Source organism: Carassius auratus, chromosome 4 (genome assembly GCF_003368295.1).
Source record: "Carassius auratus strain Wakin chromosome 4, ASM336829v1, whole genome shotgun sequence".
In the NCBI taxonomy this organism is placed as follows: domain Eukaryota; kingdom Metazoa; phylum Chordata; class Actinopteri; order Cypriniformes; family Cyprinidae; genus Carassius; species Carassius auratus.
This window is the reverse complement of record NC_039246.1, coordinates 9,614,690-9,637,625: the sequence shown is the minus strand read 5'-3', so window position 1 is coordinate 9,637,625 and position 22,936 is coordinate 9,614,690. Positions and strand designations below refer to the sequence as shown.

Sequence of the window (22,936 nt, the reverse complement as noted above, 5' to 3'; positions counted from 1 at the left end):
CACCCACTGCCTCGTTTCAACAAATCTGAACAAAGTTCAGGTGATATTGTTATTGTTATGTCCAATCTCAAATCCAAATTTTTGTATCAAAAAATGCATTAGTTTTTTCTTGGCCTTGTTAATACCAATAATAATAATAAAAAAAGCAGACAATTGTTTGTGTGTATTTCAATAAGACATTATACAAACCTTGAAATCAAATGTATGTTCTCAGAGGTCACAATCACTCAATTGTCTCTTATATTTTATATGATATATAAATATATTTAATATACAATCATACCATATCTTTTCTTAAATATATATGCATGTGTTTGTATTTATACACATACATAATAAATATACACTGTATACACACATATATTATGTAAACAAAAACTTTTATTTTGGATGCAATTAATCACGATTAATCATTTGACAGCACTAATAATAATATAACACTATAACATGAAAATATGTTATGACTTAACAATGCTTAACAACAGAATACTAGAATCCCAGTTCAGTTCATGTCATATTCATCAATATAAAACAAGCACAGTGGCCTTTTGTAACATCATGGCAATATAATTTATAGTTATAAAGTTATTCAAAGCTGCACACAACTTAATGTTCCCCTGCAATATGATTTTTACAGAGGGGACCTGGGGTCTTGAAATTACTTAGAGCCACCAAAATGGTAAATCCAAACCTGACCAGCAGGTTACATTGGTCAGGCTTTTTGCAGTGTATTTGCAGCTGTTTTGAATGAACTGAAAATCAGGGACATTCTCAAGGACAGTACATCAAAAATCCTAACTGTACCCAGGGAGGTCTGGTAACCCTACTTTAGAGACCACTATTATAAAACTGAATAAAGATAACTCTCACTGCTACAGTGTATTGTAACATACAATACACGTGTCTGTCCTCAGTGAAGTGTCTCTTCACGCTGGAGGAGGAGTCCCGCTCATCAGCGCTCACACTTTATTGATATATATGGAGAAAATCAAAATGCTGCTTTCTGATTTGTCACTGATTGTGTTTGATGATTTCCTCTGTTGTGTCTAATAAGGGAACAGTGAGTGTCATTGGCAGCTGTGAGTCTCTCTCTCTCTTTAGGGGGCTGACAGGAGCCAGTTTCTTCAGTGTGTTTGAGGAGCAGACGAGAAACTTGTGCTGACAGAGTCAAACGGTCTGATGAGCAGAAGAAGATGGAGGAATGTCTGACATTTGTTTTATTCTGTTTCATATCAACTCTAACCACATCTGGTAAGTACAAAATAGATAGAAAAGAAGAAGACTTATAAATGTTTATATGATATTTTTTTCTATGATGGCCTTATTTCACTAGAAACAAAGGCCTATGCAATCTAGAAATATATATTTTGGAACACTAGGCTATTAATTACTATTTATTTATTTATTTATTAATGCATGTACAGACACCAAGTGTATTATAAATAAGATGATTTGGCAAATTGTCTGGTTCACAGGCGTGCTCACTTTGTTCTTCAGCTTTAGTTGTCCAGATAAAAATAATATATTTTATGGGTATGTTCTGTGTATTCTCTGTATGATATGAATATATGTACCTACTTTGCATGCTGTCTTAAGGAAGTGTATGTATAATTTCATATGTCGGTTGACTGATTCAAAAAATTCTATCATAATATTCTTAAATGATGTTATACATCATGATGATGTATAATGATGTGATACAAGGTATTTTGCCAGTTTGCGGAAGCATTGGAATGCAAGCTTGTATGTTTTTTAAATTCTGTGTGTGTATTTTCCTCTTCATTCTTTCTTCTTTTCATATGGACCATGAGTCTGAAATAAATAGTAATATAATATATAATATATGTTCTTAAACTTTGCAATGTTGTTGTACAGATGATTGTAGGCTGTCCTACTCCTATTGGCTAAACCTCTCTCTTTGTACAGATTCTGTGAGGTTGGTTAGTGGTCACAGTCCCTGTAGAGGTCGAGTGGAGGTTCTTCACAGAGGTCAGTGGGGAACAGTATGTAGTAAAGGCTGGGATATGACTGATGCTGCAGTGGTGTGTAGAGAGCTGGACTGTGGAGAAGCTGTACAGGCTTTGGGTAGTGCTCATTTTGGAGAAGGATCAGATCCAATCTGGATGGATGATGTGGCCTGTAGTGGGTCAGAGTCAACACTGAAGAACTGTACATCAAAAGGATGGGGTGAAAGTGACTGTGGTCATGATGAAGATGCTGGAGTTATCTGCTCAGGTGAGGTGCTCCATACATCACCCTGTTAATGAATCACTGATCAGACTTTCATCCATTCATATATGAAATGTTGCTTTTCAGAGCAACTCATCAAAAATATTATTTTATTATTAAAAATCTTATCCATTAAAAATAAACACTATATATATTTGACCCTCTAACTTTAACACTCACTATTGTAATTCTATTCTTAAAAAAAATCTTACCTTTCTAATCTTTTTGTATTCTATTTTCTTTTAATTTATTTTGCAATTGTATGTGTCTGTGTGTGTATGTAAAGATCTCTAACACTAGCTTGCTCTTTTCTTTTTTTGTATTCTATCTGTTTTCTTATAATTATATTATTTAAAATCCCATGCTATATGTACTGTTAACCTAACTGAGACTAGTTATACCACTTATATATCATATATCATATATATATATATATATATATATATATATATATATATATATAAGTATATATTGGTTGGTTTTATGTCTATATCATAGTTACAGATGGTCTTTTGATTTGTGTAAAATTACCAAAAACCTTAACCTTCTGAATATCTATAATCTTGTTGCTTGTTCTCACCTGCATTAACAATGTTTCTTTTTATTTCTTTATTCAGGAGTCAGACTAGTTGGAGGTTCTCGCTGCTCTGGGAGGTTGGAGATACTTCATAATCAGACGTGGATGTCAGTGTGTGACGCTGTCTTTGACCAGCAGGATGCAGAGGTTGTGTGTAGAGAGCTGGACTGTGGGGCTCCTGTACAGGTGCTGGGAGCAGCTGCTTTTGACAAAGGAGACACTCAGATGTGGACACAAGAGATTCAGTGCAGAGGAAATGAATCAAACATTCGATTGTGTCCAACTTCACATGACATACAGTGCTCTCAAGAAAACAGTGTGGGATTGTTATGTTCCGGTAAATTGTCAATTTTTAACCTTTATTTCTTTTCACTCATTTGACTTATCTTTTCAAGAGACCAATAGCCTACTTACTGACCAATACACTTACAGAACTCTAGCAACCACACTTTAGCGTACAGTTTAAACAGATCAAAAATTATCTTTGGATAGAAGTGTCATAGAAACATGGTGGTTTTGCTCTTTTGACTCATGCTAGCAATCAAGACTACAATCATGCATGCTATAAATACTAACAGTGAATAGCTACATGCTAATACTGATAAAACAGTGCTAAGTGCTACATGCTAAGTGTTAAACCAGGTTAAGAACATGTTAAGACTCTAACTTAATAGATATAATCGGAAACACTTTATTTTGATAGTCCACTTTAGACATTCTACTAGCAGTAAGTAACTTTTCAACTACATGTCAACTAGATGTTAATAGAGTATTAGTTAGACTGTCTGCTTAATGTGTTCTAACCCTTTCTTTGTCAACTTATTGTCAACTTATACTAAGCCTAAACCTACCCCTAACACTAACCCTAAACCTACCCTAACAGTCTACTCTGAGAGTTAGTATACATGTGGTTGCAAATTTCTGAGATTTAGTTGATATGTAGTTGACATGTAGCTACAAAGTTACTTATAGTCAGTAGAATGTCTTAAGTGGACTATCGAAATAAAGTGTAATCAAATAATCAGCCACGTAGCAACACGATAGCATCTGCTCAGAACAACCTAGCTACTGCTTAGCAACTGTCTATAAAACACCCTAGCAATCAAGTGCAGCATTTTACTATAGTCACATCCATGTGTAGTTGCCGTAAATAAAATGTTATGATTTGATGGTTTGTTTTGTATAGTTATGGTGCAAAAACTATTGAGAAGACTTAAAATGAAATTTGCATTTGTTATTCTTGGAGATGTGCGCTGTTTTAAATGTTGTGTGTCTTTTGGGGTTTGAGTTTAGTGTTTCGAGAAAATAAGCCATCATTTCAGAAAGATTCGAAAGCAAAAAAATTGAAACAAAAACATTAACTTAATTATTTGTTTTCTTGAATTTTAATTTGTAATATACTCTTGTCCAACTTTATTTGTTCAGTTCAAAATATTTATAATATTAGTATTTACCAACTTCTGTTCTACTACTCTGGTTAAATCCCTTTCTCTCTGTTTCATGTACAGATTCTGTGAGGTTGGTTGGTGGTCACAGTCCCTGTAGAGGTCGAGTGGAGGTTCTTCACAGAGGTCAGTGGGGAACAGTATGTGATGATGATTGGGATATGACTGATGCTGCAGTGGTGTGTAGAGAGCTGGGATGTGGAGAAGCTGTAGAGTTTCTGAATAATGCACACTTTGGACAAGGATCAGGAACAATCTGGATGGATGATGTGGCCTGTAGTGGGTCAGAGTCAACACTGAAGAACTGTAGATCAAAAGGATGGGGTGAAAGTGACTGTGGTCATGATGAAGATGCTGGAGTCATCTGCTCAGGTGAGGTGCTCCATACATCACCCTGTTAATGAATCACTGATCAGACTTTCATCCATTCATATATGAAATGTTGCTTTTCAGAGCAATTAATCAAAAATATTATTTTATTATCAAAAATCTTATCCATAAAAAATAAACACTATATATATATATATATATATATATATATATATATATATATATATATATATATATATATATATATATATATATATATATATTAGTGCTGTCAATCGATTAAAAAAAATTAACTAATTAATCGCACAATTTTTTTAAATTAATCGCGATTAATCGCAATTAAAAGACTGAAACTTTTTGGATATGTAAATGTAAAATGTAAATAATTAATGTAAACTCAAGACAAAGAAACTATTTAAATTCAAAATATGATTGTTTATTGGAATTTTTGCTTAACTTGTAACACAGATTTTCTCATGTAAACAACATACCTGCAATAAACCATTAATATCCTCCAAATTAACTGTTGGCTTGAAAGCCATATTTATTACAGAAATAAAAACACAGGCATGTAAGTACCATTTGAATTTCAAAACAATCAATGCCAATAAAAAACAAAAATGATTTCCATGTTGAATTCTAAGTGGACTGCAAAAAAATTCCAAAGTATAGTCATTGCCAGTGCTTTAAGTGGGCCAGTATGCACCTGTACTCAGTACCGCCACTTCCAAATATAGCTCTTGCGCTTCCGCCCCCTCTCCGTGCGCCCAGAACGTGCTTGTAGCGTACCGGTACGCTCATTTGGACATCTGTTTTAATAGAGATTTTAATCTTTTACCTGCACTGCCGATTTTCAGAGCGCCCTTCACAATGCAAGCTTCCTAATTCATCCCACCCAGAGCAGAAACTCCATTACCCATTCACCCTTAAGTTATACAAGTGAATAGCGCATGTGTCGCTTTTCCCACTGTTAAGTGTCAACAACTCAACGTGGCCGGAGAAGGTGTGTGAAACTCGTTGTGAGTTATACTAAAGCAAAATCTTGAGTATTTATTGTCTGATAAACATTAAAAACTGTCTGCGGAGGTTGAGTCGTCCTGCAGCCCCCGCTGGCTGTTCATTGGCTGCAGCATCTTTTTTCTAAGTTCTAAAAAAATACCGTAGACGGCAAGGCACAAATTTAGATATTCATTTATCTAATTAATCTAAAGCCTATGCACAAAGACAATATGATATTTTTGTCCCCTTTTTGTTTTAAAGCTTGATGAAGAGAGAGAGCGCAAGTTGCTGCAGCTGAGGAGGACAGTGATGCACGCGCACAGGAGTGATTGACAGTTCGCTGCACTGTGTACAAAAATACTCCGCTACACAATTATTTCGTTATTTTCGTTTAAGCTTATTAACGTTAGCGTTACATAAAGGTCTGATTTACGCACTGTTACAGTCATTGTTTTTTTTTTTTTTTTAAACAATAACATTTGAGTTCATGATTTTAATGTTGCTGTTTCTTGTGGCAGACTAAATGAAGAGTAATGTTTCTTGTGGCAGACTGAAGAGTAATCCGGCAGAGTTTTATACTGAAACTTTCCGTCTAAAAGTCCTTCCTTGGTCTTATCCATATTTTTTTGCACGTTGAACACACATAGGCCACAACTGGAAATAAAAAAAAACTGCAACCGCGTTAATTGCATTATTTTTTTTTTACGCGTTAAATATTTCAAATTAATCGAATGCGTTAACGCGCTAATTTTGACAGCACTAATATATATATATATATATACATGCTGTTGGTTTTATGTCTATATTATAGTTACAGATGGTCTTCTGATCTGTGTAAAATTACTAAAAACATTAACCTTCTGAATATCTATAATCTTGTTGCTTGTTCTCACCTGCATTACCAATGTTTCTTTTTATTTCTTTATTCAGGAGTCAGACTGGTTGGAGGTTCTCACTGCTCTGGGAGGTTGGAGATACTTCATGATCAGACGTGGATGTCAGTGTGTGATGCTGTCTTTGACCAGCAGGATGCAGAGGTTGTGTGTAGAGAGCTGGACTGTGGGGCTCCTGTACAGGTGCTGGGAGCAGCTGCTTTTGACAAAGGAGACGCTCAGATGTGGACACAAGAGATTCAGTGCAGAGGAAATGAATCAAACATTCGATTGTGTCCAACTTCACATGACATACAGTGCTCTCAAGAAAACAGTGTGGGATTGATATGTTCCGGTAAATTGTCAATTTTTAACCTTTATTTCTTTTCACTCATTTGACTTATCTTTTCAAGAGACCAATAGCCTACTTACTGACCAATACACTTACAGAACTCTTGCAACCACCCTTTAGCGTACAATTTAAACAGATCAAAAATATCTTTGGATAGAAGTTTCATAGAAACATGTGGTTTTTGTTCTTTTGACTCATGCTAGCAATCAAGACTACCATCATGCATGCTATAAATACTAACAGTGAATAGCTACATGCTAATACTGATAAAACAGTGCTAAGTGCTACATGCTAAGTGTTAAACCAGGCTAAGAACATGTTAAGACTCTAACTTCATAGAAATAATCGGTAACACTTTATTTTGATAGTCCACTTTAGACATTCTACTAGCAGTAAGTAACTTTTCAACTACATGTCAACTAGATGTTAATAGAGTATTAGTTAGACTGTCTGCTTAATGTGTTCTAACACTTTCTTTGTCAACTTATTGTCAACTTATACTAAGCCTAAACCTACCCCTAACACTAACCCTAAACCTACCCTAACAGTCTACTCTGAGAGTTAGTATACATGTAGTTGCAAATTTCTGAGATTTAGTTGATATGTAGTTGACATGTAGCTACAAAGTTACTTATAGTCAGTAGAATGTCTTAAGTGGACTATCGAAATAAAGTGTAATCAAATAATCAGCCACGTAGCAACACGATAGCATCTGCTCAGAACAACCTAGCTACTGCTTAGCAACTGCCTATAAAACACCCTAGCAATCAAGTGCAGCATTTTACTATAGTCACATCCATGTGTAGTTGCCGTGTATAAAATGTAATGATTTGATGGGTTGTTTTGTATAGTTATGGTGTAAAAACTATTGAGAAGAATTAAAATAGTTTTGAAATTTGCATTTGTTATTCTTGGAGATGTGCGCTGTTTTAAATGTTGTGTGTCTTTTGGGGTTTGAGTCTAGTATTTCAAGAAAATAAGCCATCATTTCAGAAAGATTCGAAAGCAAAAAATTTACACAAAAACATTAACTAAATTATTAATTTTTCTTGAATTGAATTTATAATATACTCTTGTCCAACTTTATTTGTTCAGTTCAAAATATTTATAATATTAGTATTTACCAACTTCTGTTCTACTACTGTGGTTTAATCCCTTTCTCTCTGTTTCATGTACAGATTCTGTGAGGTTGGTTGGTGGTCACAGTCCCTGTAGAGGTCGAGTGGAGGTTCTTCACAGAGGTCAGTGGGGAACAGTATGTAGTAAAGGCTGGGATATGACTGATGCTGCAGTGGTGTGTAGAGAGCTGGACTGTGGAGAAGCTGTACAGGCTTTGGGTAGTGCTCATTTTGGAGAAGGATCAGATCCAATCTGGATGGATGATGTGGCCTGTACTGGGTCAGAGTCAACACTGAAGAACTGTACATCAAAAGGATGGGGTGAAAGTGACTGTGGTCATGATGAAGATGCTGGAGTTATCTGCTCAGGTGAGGTGCTCCATACATCACCCTGTTAATGAATCACTGATCAGACTTTCATCCATTCATATATGAAATGTTGCTTTTCAGAGCAATTCATCAAAAATATTATTTTATTATCAAAAATTTTATTAATAGAAAATAAACACAGATCAAAAAATAAAAATGTTTAAACATGCTGTTGGTTTTACGTCTATATCATAGTTACAGATGGTCTTCTGATTTGTGTAAAATTACTAAAAAACCTTAACCTTCTGAATATCTATAATCTTGTTGTTGGTTCTCACCTGCATTACCAATGTTTCTTTTAATTTTTTTATTCAGAAGTCAGAATGGTTGGAGGTTCTCAGTGCTCTGGGAGGTTAGAGATACTTCATAATCAGACGTGGATGTCAGTGTGTGACGCTGTCTTTGACCAGCAGGATGCAGAGGTTGTGTGTAGAGAGCTGGACTGTGGGGCTCCTGTACAGGTGCTGGGAGCAGCTGCTTTTGACAAAGGAGATGCTCAGATGTGGACACAAGAGATTCAGTGCAGAGGAAATGAATCAAACATTCGATTGTGTCCAACTTCACATGACATACAGTGCTCTCAAGAAAACAGTGTGGGATTGTTATGTTCCGGTAAATTGTCAATTTTTAACCTTTATTTCTTTTCACTCATTTGACTTATCTTTTCAAGTGACCAATAGCCTACTTACTGACCAATACACTTACAGCACTCTAGCAACCACACTTTAGCGTACAATTTAAACAGATCAAAAATTATTTTGGGATAGAAGTGTCATAGAAACATGGTGGTTTTGCTCTTTTGACTCATGCTAGCAAACAAGACTACCATCATGCATGCTACAAATACTAACAGTGAATAGCTACATGCTAATACTGATAAAACAGTGCTAAGTGCTACATGCTAAGTGCTAAACCAGGCTAAGAACATGTTGAGAACTCTATAACTTCATAGAAATAATCGGTAACACTTTATTTTGATAGTCCACTTTAGACATTCTACTAGCAGTAAGTAACTTTTCAACTACATGTCAACTAGATGTTAATAGCCAAGTAGCAACACGATAGCATCTGCTCAGAACAACCTAGCTACTGCTTAGCAACTGCCTATAAAACACCCTAGCAATCAAGTGCAGCCTTTTACTATAGTCACATCCATGTGTAGTTGCCGTAAATAAAATTTAATGATTTGATGGTTTGTTTTGTATAGTTATGGTGCAAAAACTATTGAGAAGACTTAAAATGAAATTTGCATTTGTTATTCTTGGAGATGTGCGCCGTTTTAAATGTTGTGTGTCTTTTGGGGTTTGAGTTTAGTGTTTCGAGAAAATAAGCCATCATTTCAGAAAGATTCGAAAGCAAAAAAATTGAAACAAAAACATTAACTTAATTATTTGTTTTCTTGATTTTTAATTTGTAATATACTCTTGTCCAACTTTATTTGTTCAGTTCAAAATATTTATAATATTAGTATTTACCAACTTCTGTTCTACTACTCTGGTTAAATCCCTTTCTCTCTGTTTCATGTACAGATTCTGTGAGGTTGGTTGGTGGTCACAGTCCCTGTAGAGGTCGAGTGGAGGTTCTTCACAGAGGTCAGTGGGGAACAGTATGTGATGATGATTGGGATATGACTGATGCTGCAGTGGTGTGTAGAGAGCTGGGATGTGGAGAAGCTGTAGAGTTTCTGAATAATGCACACTTTGGACAAGGATCAGGAACAATCTGGATGGATGATGTCGCCTGTAGTGGGTCAGAGTCAACACTGAAGAACTGTAGATCAAAAGGATGGGGTGAAAGTAACTGTGGTCATGGTGAAGATGCTGGAGTCAGATGCGCAAGTGAGCCTGTTTAATTGTTTTACAGAAATGAAATAAATAATGGAAATGTTTGTCTTAATAATGAAATAATTAGCACATCACACATTTGTTATGCTGATTTTTATTTCTGATGTAGACACGCCATATTCCCAGACTTATTTTTGTGCACCAGGAAATACATCATAAGAAGACCTGGGTTTAGTACTCGAAAAGTAAATGTTGAAATATACATTTTGGCATATCACTCTGAATAACCAAATTTGTGTGTGTGTTTGTAATATATAGATCATAAACATTCTAGGCTTGTTAATGGATCTCACTTGTGCTCTGGGAGATTAGAGATACTTCAGGAAAACACATGGTACACAGTGTGTGGCGCTATCTTTGACCAGCAGGATGCAGAGGTTGTGTGTAGAGAGCTGGACTGTGGGGCTCCTGTACAGGTGCTGGGAGCAGCTGCTTTTGGTAAAGGAGACGCTCAGATGTGGACACAAGAGATTCAGTGCAGAGGAAATGAGTCTTATATATCTTTCTGTCCAACGTTATCATCTCTCAAATACAACTGTACCCATGAGAATGACATTGGGCTGATATGTTCTGGTATTTTTTTTTTTTTTTTTTTACAACATATTTATTTTGCATGTGTCATACTGTATAAATAATCTATGTTCTTTGTCCAGGTTATACTGATCTCAGGCTGATAAATGGCCCTGATATCTGTTCTGGACGAGTTGAATGTCTGTACTTCAGTAAATGGGGCACAGTGTGTGATGCATGCTGGGATATGAGAGCTGCCAGTGTCCTCTGTAGACAGCTGAATTGTGGGATTGCTGTGTCCGTTGTGGGATCAGACTGGTTTGGAGAGGGAAGTGATGAAATCTGGGCTGATGTGTTTGATTGTGATGGGAATGAAACAAAACTCTCAGAATGTTCCATCTCTTCATGGAGTCGAGCTGAATGTTCTCACAGACGAGATGTTGGAGTCATCTGCTCTAGTGAGAGGATTTTATTGAGCAAAATATGTTAAATACATAAATTACCTTGCACTCATTAATGTCATTATTAACTGACCCTCATGTCGTTCCAAACCCATAAGACCTCCGTTCATCTTCGGAACACAGTTAAAGATGTTTTAGATTTAGTCAGAGAGCTCTCTGTTGCTCCATTGAAACTGTGTGTACAGTATACTGTCCATGTCCAGAAAGGTAATAAAAACATCTTCAAAGTAGTCCATGTGAGATCAGATCAGAGGGTCAGTTAGAATTTTTTGAAGCATCGAAAATACATTTTTGGTTCTCGTCTCCAATAAGCATTAATCCACAAATGACTTAAGCTGTTAACTTTTTTTTATGTGGCTGACACTCCCTCTGAGTTCAAACAAACTAATATCCCGGAGTAATTCATGTACTCAAGCAGTACACTGACTGAACTGCTGTGAAGAGAGAACTGAAGATGAACACCGAGCCAAGCCAGATAACAAACGAATGATTGACTCGTTCTCGAGTCAAGAACCGTTTCTGTCAGACGCATCCGATTCGAGAACCGAGGAGCTGATGATACTGACGTGTGATTCAGTGTGAAGCAGACCGACACATAGAGCATCTGAACTGAACTGGTTCTTTTGGTGATTGATTCTGAACTGATTCTGTGTTAATGTTATGAGCACGGGTAAACCGAAGGTTTGAATGAAGGGCAATCATCACCAATGACGTCATTTCGTAGCGCGCAAAAGAACTGGTGAACCGTTTTCTTCAACCGGTTTATTGAATCGAAATGTCCGGAAGAATCAGTTCGCAGAAAAGAACCGAACTTCCCATCACTACTGGTGATCCAAAAACCGATACAACCGGTTCATGACTCGAGAACGAGTCAATGTTTTGTTCATTATCTGGCTTGGCTCGGTGTTCATCTTCAGTTCTCTCTTCACAGCAGTTCAGTCAGTGTACTGTTTGAGTAAATTAATTACTCTGGGATATAGGTTTGTTTTAACTCAGAGGGAGTGTCAGCCACGTTAAAAAAGTTAACAGCTTAAGTCATTTGTGGATTAATATGTATTGGGGACGCGAACCGTTTAAAACAATTCAGTTTGATTTGGTGAACTGGTTCAAGAAGATCCAGTTACATCAAATGATTCGTTCGCAAACCGGATATCACTAAACTGCTGTGTTTTGAACTTGCTCACAACAAACATGGAAGAGAAGACAATGCTGAATAAAGTCATAGTTTTTGTTATTTTTGGACCAAAATGTATTTTCAGTGCCTCAAAAAATTCTAACTGACCCTCTGATGTCACATGGACTACTTTGATGAAGTTTTTATTATCTTTCTGGACATGGACAGTATACCATACATACGTTTTCAATGGAGGGACAAAAAGTTTTTGGACTAAATCTAAAATATCTTAAACTGTGTTCCGAAGATGAACAGAGCTCTTACGGGTTTGGAACGAGGGAGAGTTATTAATGACATAATTTAAATTTTTCGGTGAACGAACCCTTTAATAAAATGCCACATATTTTACTCAGATTCCTCTCTGGCTCTTCATGATGGTCTGGTGCGTTTCTCTGGAGAGAGACCGTGTGAGGGGAAGCTGGAAGTTTTCCTCCATCAGGTCTGGAGGAGAGTTCTGCTGGACTCCTGGAGTCTCACTGAATCCTCTGTGGTCTGCAGACAGTTGGGCTGTGGCTCTGTGCTGAACTTCTACGGCTCCTCTTCATCCAGTCCTGAACACAGTCATGAGTGTGTGATGGGCTTCCAGTGCTCTGGGAGTGAAGCTCATCTGGGGAACTGCAGCTCTCCACAAACTCTCAACTGCAGCTCCACACAACAGCTGTACATCACCTGCCTTGGTGAGAACTACAACACTGCACAGATTCTTTATTTGTTAGTGATCAATAATGTATTTTTCTTTCTTTTAATATCAGGTCGTGAGTCCATCAGGCTGGTGGGTTCTGGGGGAGACTGTGCAGGGAGGCTGGAGGTTTTTCACAGCGGCTCATGGGGGACAGTGTGTGATGACTCCTGGGATATTAAAGATGCCCATGTGGTGTGCAGACAGCTGCAGTGTGGAGTGGCCCTCAGTAACCAGCAGGTACCAGCCTGGTTTGGTCCTGGTTCTGGACACATATGGCTGGATGAGGTGGAGTGTGAGGGGAATGAGACATCCCTGTGGAGCTGCTCTTCTTCAGGCTGGGGAAAACATGACTGTAATCACAAGGAGGATGTAGGAGTCGTGTGCTCAGGTAAACATGCTGTTATATAGTTATATATTTTTTTTTTTCATTAAAATTTAAATGTATGTAAAGTGTTTAGAAATAACTTTGCAACACATTCACAACATATCCACAAAGCCCAGATTTTTCATTATTACTATTTTAAAATGCCATTTTCTGTTCATTTCCATCTAGAGTTTAAAGAGATCAGGTTAACTGAGGGCTGTGAAGGGAATGTGGAGGTTTTCTACAATGGATCCTGGGGTAATGTGTGCTGGAACCAGATGGAAAGAGACACAGCGAGTCTGATCTGTCAAGAGCTGAACTGTGGAAGATCTGGTGATTTGTCTGATTCAGTATCAAGAGTGGAATCAGCTCCTAACTGGCTGGATAAAGTTACATGTCGCCCACATGATTCAAATCTGTGGCAATGTCCATCTTCATCCTGGGGACAGAATGACTGTAATAAGGATGAAGTGGCCAAAATCACCTGCTCAAGTGAGAGGATATTTAAATCATGTAAAATGGTCTTTGTAGTCATATTTCAATTTACACAATGTTTGTGGGCCCTATTTTAATGATCTAAATGCAAAGTGCAGGTGCACTCAGATTGTCCAAATTCAGTGATGCACGGGTCAATGTATATACAACCCGCGCCCGACCGACGTTTTCAACTAACCTGCTCGCAACTTGGACCGCAAAAAAAGATAAAGAAAATATTATACCCGACCCACAATTTTTTTTAGTAGTAAATGCTCATTGTAGCGTCACTGGGCCATAGACTTTGGAGTTTGGGGGGTTGTGGGGTATTATAGGCCAGAGCTCAATCGGACTCATTCTGTGGGGTCACTCAAAAAAAAAATTCTAGTCGACTGGTAGCTGTTCACTTAAGCCATTCGTGGACAAATCGCCCCTTTATATTAATTTCATTACTTAAATAGGCTATAGCCTACAGGATAATAAGCATTATGACTGCATGCATAAAGCTTGCCACAAAGAACCGGTTAAAGTAATGTTTATGAATGTGTCTAAATTAGCAATGATTGTTCAGTAATTGTTTATTAATAGTTTTCTGTGTCTCTGCAAAGATGAAGTTGACGATGCGGACTCGCTATGAACGCCAGAGAGAAACATTTCATATGGATTACATTATCAGAGAGTAGCCTATTTATTTTGGTTTGAATATTTTTGTTTAAAAGTAGACATTTCAAGCTTTCTGTAAAATATAGCCTATATTTCTCAAATCTGTGAGGCACAAGCTGAGTTTCAATGCCCTCCAGTTCACATGCAATGAAAGTGATCATGTCGGCGCCTTATCAGTTATTAAGCCAATAAAGTGTAGACCTGTGTATTTCAAAATTGTGTCTAGTACTATGTAAATTACAAAGGTTTAATTGGCATCTTTATTTCAAACGACCAGACCGACCGCGACCCGAATATCATACAAAATATTTTTTAATGACTCGTAACCACGGGTAACCGCGGGTGACCACAGGCACCTGTGTGGATCCACTTTTATTATTTTAACGACGGAAAACAGGTCCATGCGCCAGGGTGCATTTTTGGAATGGGTTGTCCCTATTCTTTTAATGAGTAATGGGCGTTCAATACACCAATCAGAGTGTCATCTCCCATTCCCTTTAAAGGGATAGTTCACTTTTAAATTAAATTTAGGTATGTTTTAGCTTACTTCAAGGGCATCCAAGATGTAGGTGTTTTTGTTTCCACAGTAGTTCCCATTTTGATATTTTTAGGTCAAACCATTCTTGTCTGTGACTCATACAATGGATGTCTATGGTCACCACCTCAAAGAGCATGCACAGAGAAGTCCAAATTAAACCATTCCCAATCGTAAGTACACATTGATGGTGTAAGACACGAAACGAGCGGTTTGTGTGAGAAAACTAACAGTATTTCTATCGTTCTTACCTCTTATACCCAACCACGTCCAAGTGATCTGAGGGCCCGCGTGCTTCCTGTTGTCGTGTGATGTTTGAGCACACTCTGGCTTAGTCTGTGCAAGCGCGGAAAGCATCGGAAGTGATCTGTGGCGTGTGTACGTCACTCATTGTTTACTGTTTACCACACGATACGCCACCAATCTGCACTGTCTGAAATATAATGCAGTAATTGTAATTAATTAATTTGTTTGTAATGCACCCTATAATTGTTGCGATTATAATAAAAATACAACACATTACTCACTCTATTGACAGCGTGTCATTGGGTCACTCTGGCATTGGACGTCGCCTCCAGTTTATACGTGGCAAACAAAATACAACGTGCAAAACGCTGCGGCTCAACAGCAGAGAAAACTCAGGATCTTCAGTCAGGCAGGTGTATGATGCTATACTGTCAATGTCCTCGTTGTCGTCCTGTAGCTAGTTGTGGCATTGCTATGTTCCATTCGTGGAACATATGCTCTCCACTTCTGTTGGCATCTCACAACACTTGCTACTAAAAAATCCACCAATTTTGAATAGATCTCTGTCTCTCTGAGGCCTGAAGACGTGCTGCTGCAGCGGATGCTTCATCCATCGCTCTGAGTTCTTGATAGGTATATTCTGGTTCAAATAAATATGGTTGTGAAAAAAATTCAACGTTGTCTGTTGATATATTGAAATCATCTTCCATTGCAATTTGCTGTATGTCTAAATATATTTAGATCTTCACAGTGTAAGGTAACACTTCCGAAATCTCTGTGTAGACTATAAACAGTAAGTGTAAACAATGATTGACGTACATGCACGAGAGATCACTTCCGGCTCTTTCCGCGCTTGCGAAGACTAAAGCTGTGTCCAAATTCAGGGTCTACATCCTTCGGAGTACTCATTTGAAGGATGTTACGTCACAGCGCCGCGACGAAGGCTGTCCAAATTCGTAGGATCCTTCTAATGCGGCCCACAAATATGTCCTCCTTTTCCCAGAATTGGAAGGATGGGTGTGGTGGATCCTTTCCCGTCCTACCTATCCCATAATTCTTTTCGGCAGAGCATAATGGCGGACCAAACGAGCGGTATCTGAGTGGGAGATGAATATGCTTTTCGATGTTTCGAAGTTTTTCAAAAACTGGCTTTTCAAAAAAATATATTTTCAGTGATTGTCTAGTTAGGCATTTTGTTTTAGCGTTAAGCATTTTTTTTTTTTTTTTTTTACATTTGTACGTTTATATGTAAAAAAACAAAAACTTTTACTTTCGGAAACTAGCTTCTTCCTTACTGCCTGTGTGAATATCCCCTTACACACAGCTTATTTGTTAGTGATTGAAGCTGTTTTTAATGCTTCTAAGGACGAAAGAGCAGACAGAAGTGTTTATAAAGCTCAGGGGAGAGAACGATGAGCTCTTCAACTGCGTCTTGCTTAGCGCTTTCACGGTTGCTAGGCAACAGGATATGAGCAACGGGTAAGAGAGGGAGCTGAAAGAAAGGTAGGCTGTCCAAATTCACAAACACCGAATTCCGTTTTTTGCGGTCGTCGGAGGACCCCTCCTCCTTCAACCGGTAGGAAGGATCCTAAGGAGGATGCAGACCCTGAATTTGGACACAGCCTAAGCCAGAGCACGCACAAACGTCACACGACAGGAAGCACGTTAGCCCTCATATCACTTGGACATGGTTGTATATAAGAGGTAAAAACTATGTAAATACTGTTCGTTTTCTCACACAAACCGCTCGTTTCATGTCTTAGACCAAAGACACCTACATCTTGGATGCCCTGGAGGTAATCAAACATTCCAAAATTTTATTTGAAAGTGAACTATCCCTTTAAGAGCGAGATGTGCTCGTGCCATGGCGGGTCGCTATTTATTTACATTGCGGAATTTGTTGGCGGAAAAGCTGAACGCTTCTCAAGCAAAGAAATCAGGGGGAGAGGGTTTCATATTTTATTGAAGCTTGCCCGGGCACCACCATTGGCTAGCGGACCCCCACCTGCTGTTAGCATTCCATTGACTCCCATTCATTTTGGCATCACTTTGACAGCGAATAACTTTATATCTGAGGCGTTTAAAGACTCCATTTGTCCATGAATTATTTCTAAAGAAACACCAAAATGTATAAAAGGCTCCATTACCTTACGTTATGGTCCCGTAGAAGCAGTTTTTGTAAAAATAGGCTAACGATTGCACCATAACCTGCGACTCTCTGTCGCACAGTAGTAGAGAAATTACTGTATGGACAGGAGGAGAAGCTCGCAGGCAATCTTTTACTGTCCATGAGGATATTGGAGGGACGTGGAGGCATATAGTCAAGGGAGATAATTAATCAGAATACTTGCCAAAATTTCCTCCTGTTCACGCTTGCCGTCTCTTCAAGATTCGGTGGGTGATTCAAATTTCCCTTGGCACAGCTATTAGAAGATACACAATTGTCAGACATGTTGCTCATGTCACATCTACGTCATCAAGCTCAGTTTGAGTCTGCACAGTACGCCCACCCCCAGGAAGTGCGTGCTTCTCATTGACGGTCTCCATTGAATCCAATGGGGTCACTGACTGTGTCCATTTCTTTTACTGTCTATGAGTATGATAGGGCCCTATATCACTGTAAAACTGAGCTGAGCTAATGGAGAGCCTAAAATTATTCACGATACTAAAATTATATGTTTTTTTTTCACATTGATGTTTAATTGAGAGATTTCTTGTATCCTATTCCTAATGTTCTCTTCGTTTTAATCTCAGATGAGGAGAATCAAGAGTCTCCTCGGAGTCATCTGACATGTTTTGTCTTTCCATCTCCTCAACAGAATCAGTGTTCAAGTAAGTTTTGGACAATAAATTAAAATTTTAGTTAAAGGGGGGGTGAAATATCCTGTTAATCTTGAGTACCTATAGAGTAGTACTGCATCCTTCATAACTCCAAAAAGTCTTTAGTTTTATTATATTCATAAGAGAAAGATAGTCTGTACTGATTTTTCCCGGAAAAACACGACCGGCTGGAGGCGTGACGTGTGGGCGGAGCTAAAGAATCACGAGCGCCAGTAGGCTTTTGTGTTGAGCGCGTCTGGAAGCTGTGACATTACCGTGAGGACAAAACCAACCAAAACAAACCATGGCTAACAGTCAGATTCAGCGTATATTTATGATCCAGAATCAGATCCAGAGGCTGAAATTTAACAAGAGCAGCAGCAGCAACGATGTCTCTATGTGGTATGTACTGAAACTGTATATATTTGCTTAGCGGTTTTGGAAAATGACTAAGTTCCACTTTATGTCGTCTTTTTTTTTTTTTAAGCTGTACATGTGGAAAGTGCAGTTTGATGACAACATCGCATGTTGTTTACTTGATGTGCTTACGTGCCGATAGCTAAGTTAACAACACAGAGATATTTGAAGCAGTTTTACTCACCGCCTGCGGTTCCAACACAAGATCGTGACCCTTTTTCGTTGGGACTGCATTATCCTTAAGAAATAAACGATGTGCAAATCCGGCGTCAAACTGGGCCTTGTTTGCAAACAAGCATCTTCGAAATGCAGGGGAACAAACACAAACACTTGGACAACTCCGTTGATGCTCTGTAAAAATAAACTCCATCCACTGGTCCCTTAATGCTATTTTTCTTTTGGTAATCTGTGCAGGGTTGTCTTGCCCTGGCAACCAAAAACACATTCTTTTTGTGACATTTCGCGACGCTCTCGCTCTGATCAGTGAATGTCTCTGCTCTCAGTGCTGTGCTAAACGGGAGCGCGCGCTCTTCCGGCAGAAGTGCCCTTAGGACCCATATAAGGAAATTCCGCTCCATCTAACGTCACACAGAGCCATACTCGAAAAAAACTTTCCAAAACTTGTGACAAACCGGAAGTAGTATTTTTGGAACAGAAATACTCCTTCAAACGTACAACTTAATTTTTGAAACTTTGTCCATGTTTAGCATGGGAATCCAACTCTTTAACAGTGTAAAAAACTCAGTATGCATGAAATAGCATTTCACCCCCCCCCCCTTTAGTTAATGTAAACCTTGTTTGCAAATAAATTATTAAAATATATGCATTCAAACAAAAACAAGAAGTCTAATCATACATTTAAAGACTTCTTATATAAGTTTCATTGTGTGTTTTGTTGTAAAGGTTGAAGCTGCTACTTGATGTGTGTGTTTTAGATCATGTTCCTCTCAGACTGAGTGGAGATAAGGGCCGGTGCTCTGGGAGGCTGGAGGTGTATCATAACTCTGTGTGGGGCTCAGTCTGCGATGATCAGTGGGACATCAGCGATGCTCAGGTGGTCTGCAGGCAGCTGGGTTGTGGAGCAGCACTGAGGGCTGATGGGAATTCAGTCTTTGGTGCTGGTGAAGGTGATGTGTGGATGAACGAAGGTCAATGCAGAGGGAATGAGATTCACCTGTGGGACTGTTCTCTCTCCCTGAAAAACCACACTGACTGTGCGCGCAAGAAGCTTGTTACAGTTAACTGTGTAGGTCAGGTAAAATTTCTGGATCATTTCAGTGCTAATAATATTTGTTTAAATTAATCACTTGCATCATTGTTAATGTGTTTGTGTGTTTGACAGATTTGCCAGATTTGTCAGTTACCACTACTCCTGCCACAACAACATCAGCTTCTCCTCCAGTTTCTCCTCCAGTGCGCTCAACATCAGTCTCTCCTCCACAAACTCTCTCCGTCCCCCCAGTGCTTGTGATTGTTCTGGGAGTTGTGCTCTTACTGCTCTTAGTGCCACTGCTTATACTGATTCAGCAGAACAGAGTGATGAGGAGAGGTAGGAGAGATCCAGAGACTGTCATGTTGTGTCTTATTCAGTGTGTGATCAGTCATGTGTTGTGAACTGACAGCAGGTTTGTCTGTCTACACTCACAGCTCTCTCTAAGAGGAGACACAAGATGAAGACTGAGGCCGTTTATGAGGAGATTCAGCACAGACACAATCACTTCACTCAGAGGGGTGAGACATGAGCCATCAATCTCATTTAATAGCATTAATAAGAGTCTGTCAGACAGTTGATGTTCATCTATTATTAGTCCTGTTAAACCTGCTTCAAACCACAGAATTCTTGTCAGAAAACCACAGAGCTACAGGTGCATGTTTATGTGTGTGTGTGTGTGTGTGTGTGTCTGTGAGAGAGAGCATCTCTTCCTGGGAGTATTTTGAGATAAGGAGGAATGGGTTCATTTGAGGATATTAGTGTTTTTGTTAATAGGTCCCAAAAAGGATTTCTGCCTATAATAATTTTAAATGTAAATAATTAATATTTGAGTTCTCATCTTTATGATTAAAAGGTAATGAGGATTCAGTTTTTTTGTAAAGACATGTTTCTATTTTGCTCTGCTCTTCTTGAACAGGGAGTCTCATCTCTGAAGAACTGCATTCTGGTTATGAAGATGCTGATGAGCTTCTCTCAGGTTCGAGAGATGAAGCACACATTCACTCCACATTTCACTCAAAAAAGACCCCTTTTTAATGAATTCACAAAACTTAATACATAAATGACTGAAGTTAACTAATTATAGATATTTGATTAATGAACCAATACTATTAAAATACTGATGTTTACTGATGTTTTCTCACCTTGTTTAGCAAACGAGTTCAAGACTACATATTATGATGATGTCACCAACGGCACTAGCCTAAAAGGTCAGTGAACTTTTTAACTGATCACATTTTACTTCTTTACCAAATATTAATTCTCAGTCCCATGACCTGCAGCAAGAACATATTTTGGCTTTTGTATCCAAACATATTGTGTGTTGATGCAGAAGAGATGAAGGAAATCACACCGGTATACTATGATGATGTCATCACTGATGGACTGAAACCAGATCGTGAGACAGGTGTCACTCTCTTACTCTACAACAGCATAGAATATAGTTTTAAATTAAATTAAGGCAGATATTTCTCATTTATTTTTAATGTAGTAAAAAGGTTTCTGTGATGAATGTGTTAATTTGTAGAAGACACACCTGAGAACTATGATGATGTCATGACGAGTGGACAGAACGCTGATATCAAAAAAGGTGTTTTAAAAGGTGTTTTACTTATAAATTTTTTTTTTTTTTTACATATTACATATAATATTTACAATTACTCTCTTATTGTTTTTTTTTGGTTTACTTTAAATTGACTCCTATTTTTATGTGTAGTGGACGCACCAGAGAATTATGATGATGTCATCATTAATAGACGGATCTCTCAAGGGGAAACAGGTGAGATGCACAGAACTAAATTTTTTATGCCCCTTTTCATGTTTACATGAGTATCAGACGTTTGCTCTGTTTAATCAATCACTGAAGGGAAAAGGGATCCTTCAAATCTGATAAAGTGTTTAATAAACTGATATGAGATGTTTTTATGTCATTCTTGACCAGAGAGAGTTCAGGAGGAGTATGATGATGCCATGAGTGTCAGTGAAGATGTGAGAAACATATTGGGTAAGTTATAATAACACTTATATAACACTTTTGTTCTGTTTGTAGATTTGAATATTTTTTTAATTTTTCCAATTGTTTAGACTTCAAATATTTATTCACTTACATGATTTAAGATTTTGTTTTTAATAACAGATTATGATGATGTGGAGGAGGAGTCAAACAAAGAAGGGGGTCATTTGGCTCAGTGATGTCATCCACTACTTCGGTTCAACAAATTTGAACAAAGTTTGAGTTATTGATATATCGAATTTGTTTGTCAAATCTCAGGTTTTTATGTTTTGCCACATTTTTTTTAATAAATCTGTTATGCCTTTGTGGGATTTTGTTGGATTTTTTTGGCCTTGTTAATAGCAATAGACTTTTTTTTTTTTATGTCGATATGTGATTACATGATCCCTGAAATCAAAAATATGATCTTACATTATAGAGCACAAACACAGTGACAATCAAAACATCCTAAATATAAACACAATGACCATCAGTGATGTAACAGCCCTCAGGTTCACCACAGAAAGTACTGAGTTCATGAGTGGATAATTTTGAAAAAATGCTTGCATTTATTTTAGATGCACTAAGTAACTTTCACAATAGAAAGAAAAGAAATAACATTCAACTAAAATCAATTCTATCAGCTATTATTATCTTATGTGATCAGGTGTGTTATAAACCAATAAATAAATAATACATATTGCTTGTCTACTGGGCTTATATATTTTACTCATAAACTACTTTTATATTCTATATTTTACTGTAGAAGTACTGTGTTATATATGTGTAAATCATATAATAGAGTGTGGGTCGGTCATTGTGAAGTTGTCCTCAGTCTGCGGTGTGGAGAATTGGTCACTGGATATTGTCTTATTTGTGAAGAAAGCTGCAAAGTCGTCCGTTGTAAGAGTCGATGGAGGAGGTGGAGGCGGCGGATTAAGAAGAGAAGAGAAAGTCTTGAAGAGTGTCCGAGCATCACAGCAGCTGTTAATTTTATGGGGTAGTAGGATGTTTTAGCCGTGAACACATTTGCAGAGAAGGAAGAGAGGAGAGACTGATACACATTGAGGTCAGTAGAGTTTTTTGATTTCTGCCATTTCCCCTCTGCATCCCTGAGTTTGGAGCGATGTTCACGGAGAACCTCGGACAGCCAGGGGGCAGATGGGGCAGTGCGTGCTGGTCTAGACAACAGTGAGCAAAAGTTGAGGAGGAAACCAAAAAAGGAGGACACCTAGTGGAAACACCCAGGGAA

The 22,936-nt window shown here is 38.0% G+C and overlaps 3 protein-coding genes across 3 annotated transcripts; all 3 read left to right on the top strand.

The window, feature by feature from the left end:
* The first annotated feature begins 869 nt into the window (after positions 1-869).
* Positions 870-13,486, top strand: LOC113068660 (deleted in malignant brain tumors 1 protein-like). Its single transcript, XM_026241466.1, has 13 exons — positions 870-1,251; positions 1,927-2,235; positions 2,847-3,143; positions 4,315-4,623; positions 6,511-6,807; positions 7,983-8,291; positions 8,607-8,903; positions 9,821-10,129; positions 10,394-10,708; positions 10,789-11,103; positions 12,634-12,957; positions 13,033-13,074; positions 13,464-13,486. Exons 1-13 carry the CDS (start codon positions 1,194-1,196, stop codon positions 13,484-13,486), a joined length of 3,204 nt encoding a protein of 1,067 aa, XP_026097251.1. The 5' UTR covers positions 870-1,193.
* On the top strand, positions 13,331-19,472 carry LOC113068653 (antigen WC1.1-like; the record flags this gene model as incomplete). Its single annotated transcript, XM_026241453.1, has 3 exons — positions 13,331-13,818; positions 17,999-18,076; positions 19,417-19,472. Coding segments are annotated over exons 1-3 (465 nt in total), but the record flags the coding sequence as incomplete, so codon positions are not given.
* Positions 19,473-19,484: 12 nt separating this feature from the next.
* LOC113068066 (uncharacterized) lies at positions 19,485-22,016 on the top strand. Its single transcript, XM_026240646.1, has 10 exons — positions 19,485-19,731; positions 19,824-20,030; positions 20,129-20,212; positions 20,611-20,670; positions 20,846-20,902; positions 21,025-21,099; positions 21,220-21,282; positions 21,409-21,471; positions 21,634-21,696; positions 21,829-22,016. Exons 1-10 carry the CDS (start codon positions 19,620-19,622, stop codon positions 21,882-21,884), a joined length of 840 nt encoding a protein of 279 aa, XP_026096431.1. The 5' UTR covers positions 19,485-19,619; the 3' UTR covers positions 21,885-22,016.
* Positions 22,017-22,936: the final 920 nt, after the last annotated feature.

Coding starts and splice junctions, on each gene's coding strand:
- LOC113068660 (XM_026241466.1), top strand. CDS start 1,194: ATGGAGGAATGTCTGACATTTGTTTTATTCTGTTTCATATCAACTCTA. Junction 3,144..4,314: donor TGTGGGATTGTTATGTTCCG/GTAAATTGTCAA, acceptor TTTCATGTACAG/ATTCTGTGAGGTTGGTTGGT. Junction 10,709..10,788: donor CATTGGGCTGATATGTTCTG/GTATTTTTTTTT, acceptor TTCTTTGTCCAG/GTTATACTGATCTCAGGCTG.
- LOC113068066 (XM_026240646.1), top strand. CDS start 19,620: ATGAACGAAGGTCAATGCAGAGGGAATGAGATTCACCTGTGGGACTGT. Junction 20,031..20,128: donor GAACAGAGTGATGAGGAGAG/GTAGGAGAGATC, acceptor CTACACTCACAG/CTCTCTCTAAGAGGAGACAC. Junction 20,213..20,610: donor CAATCACTTCACTCAGAGGG/GTGAGACATGAG, acceptor CTTCTTGAACAG/GGAGTCTCATCTCTGAAGAA.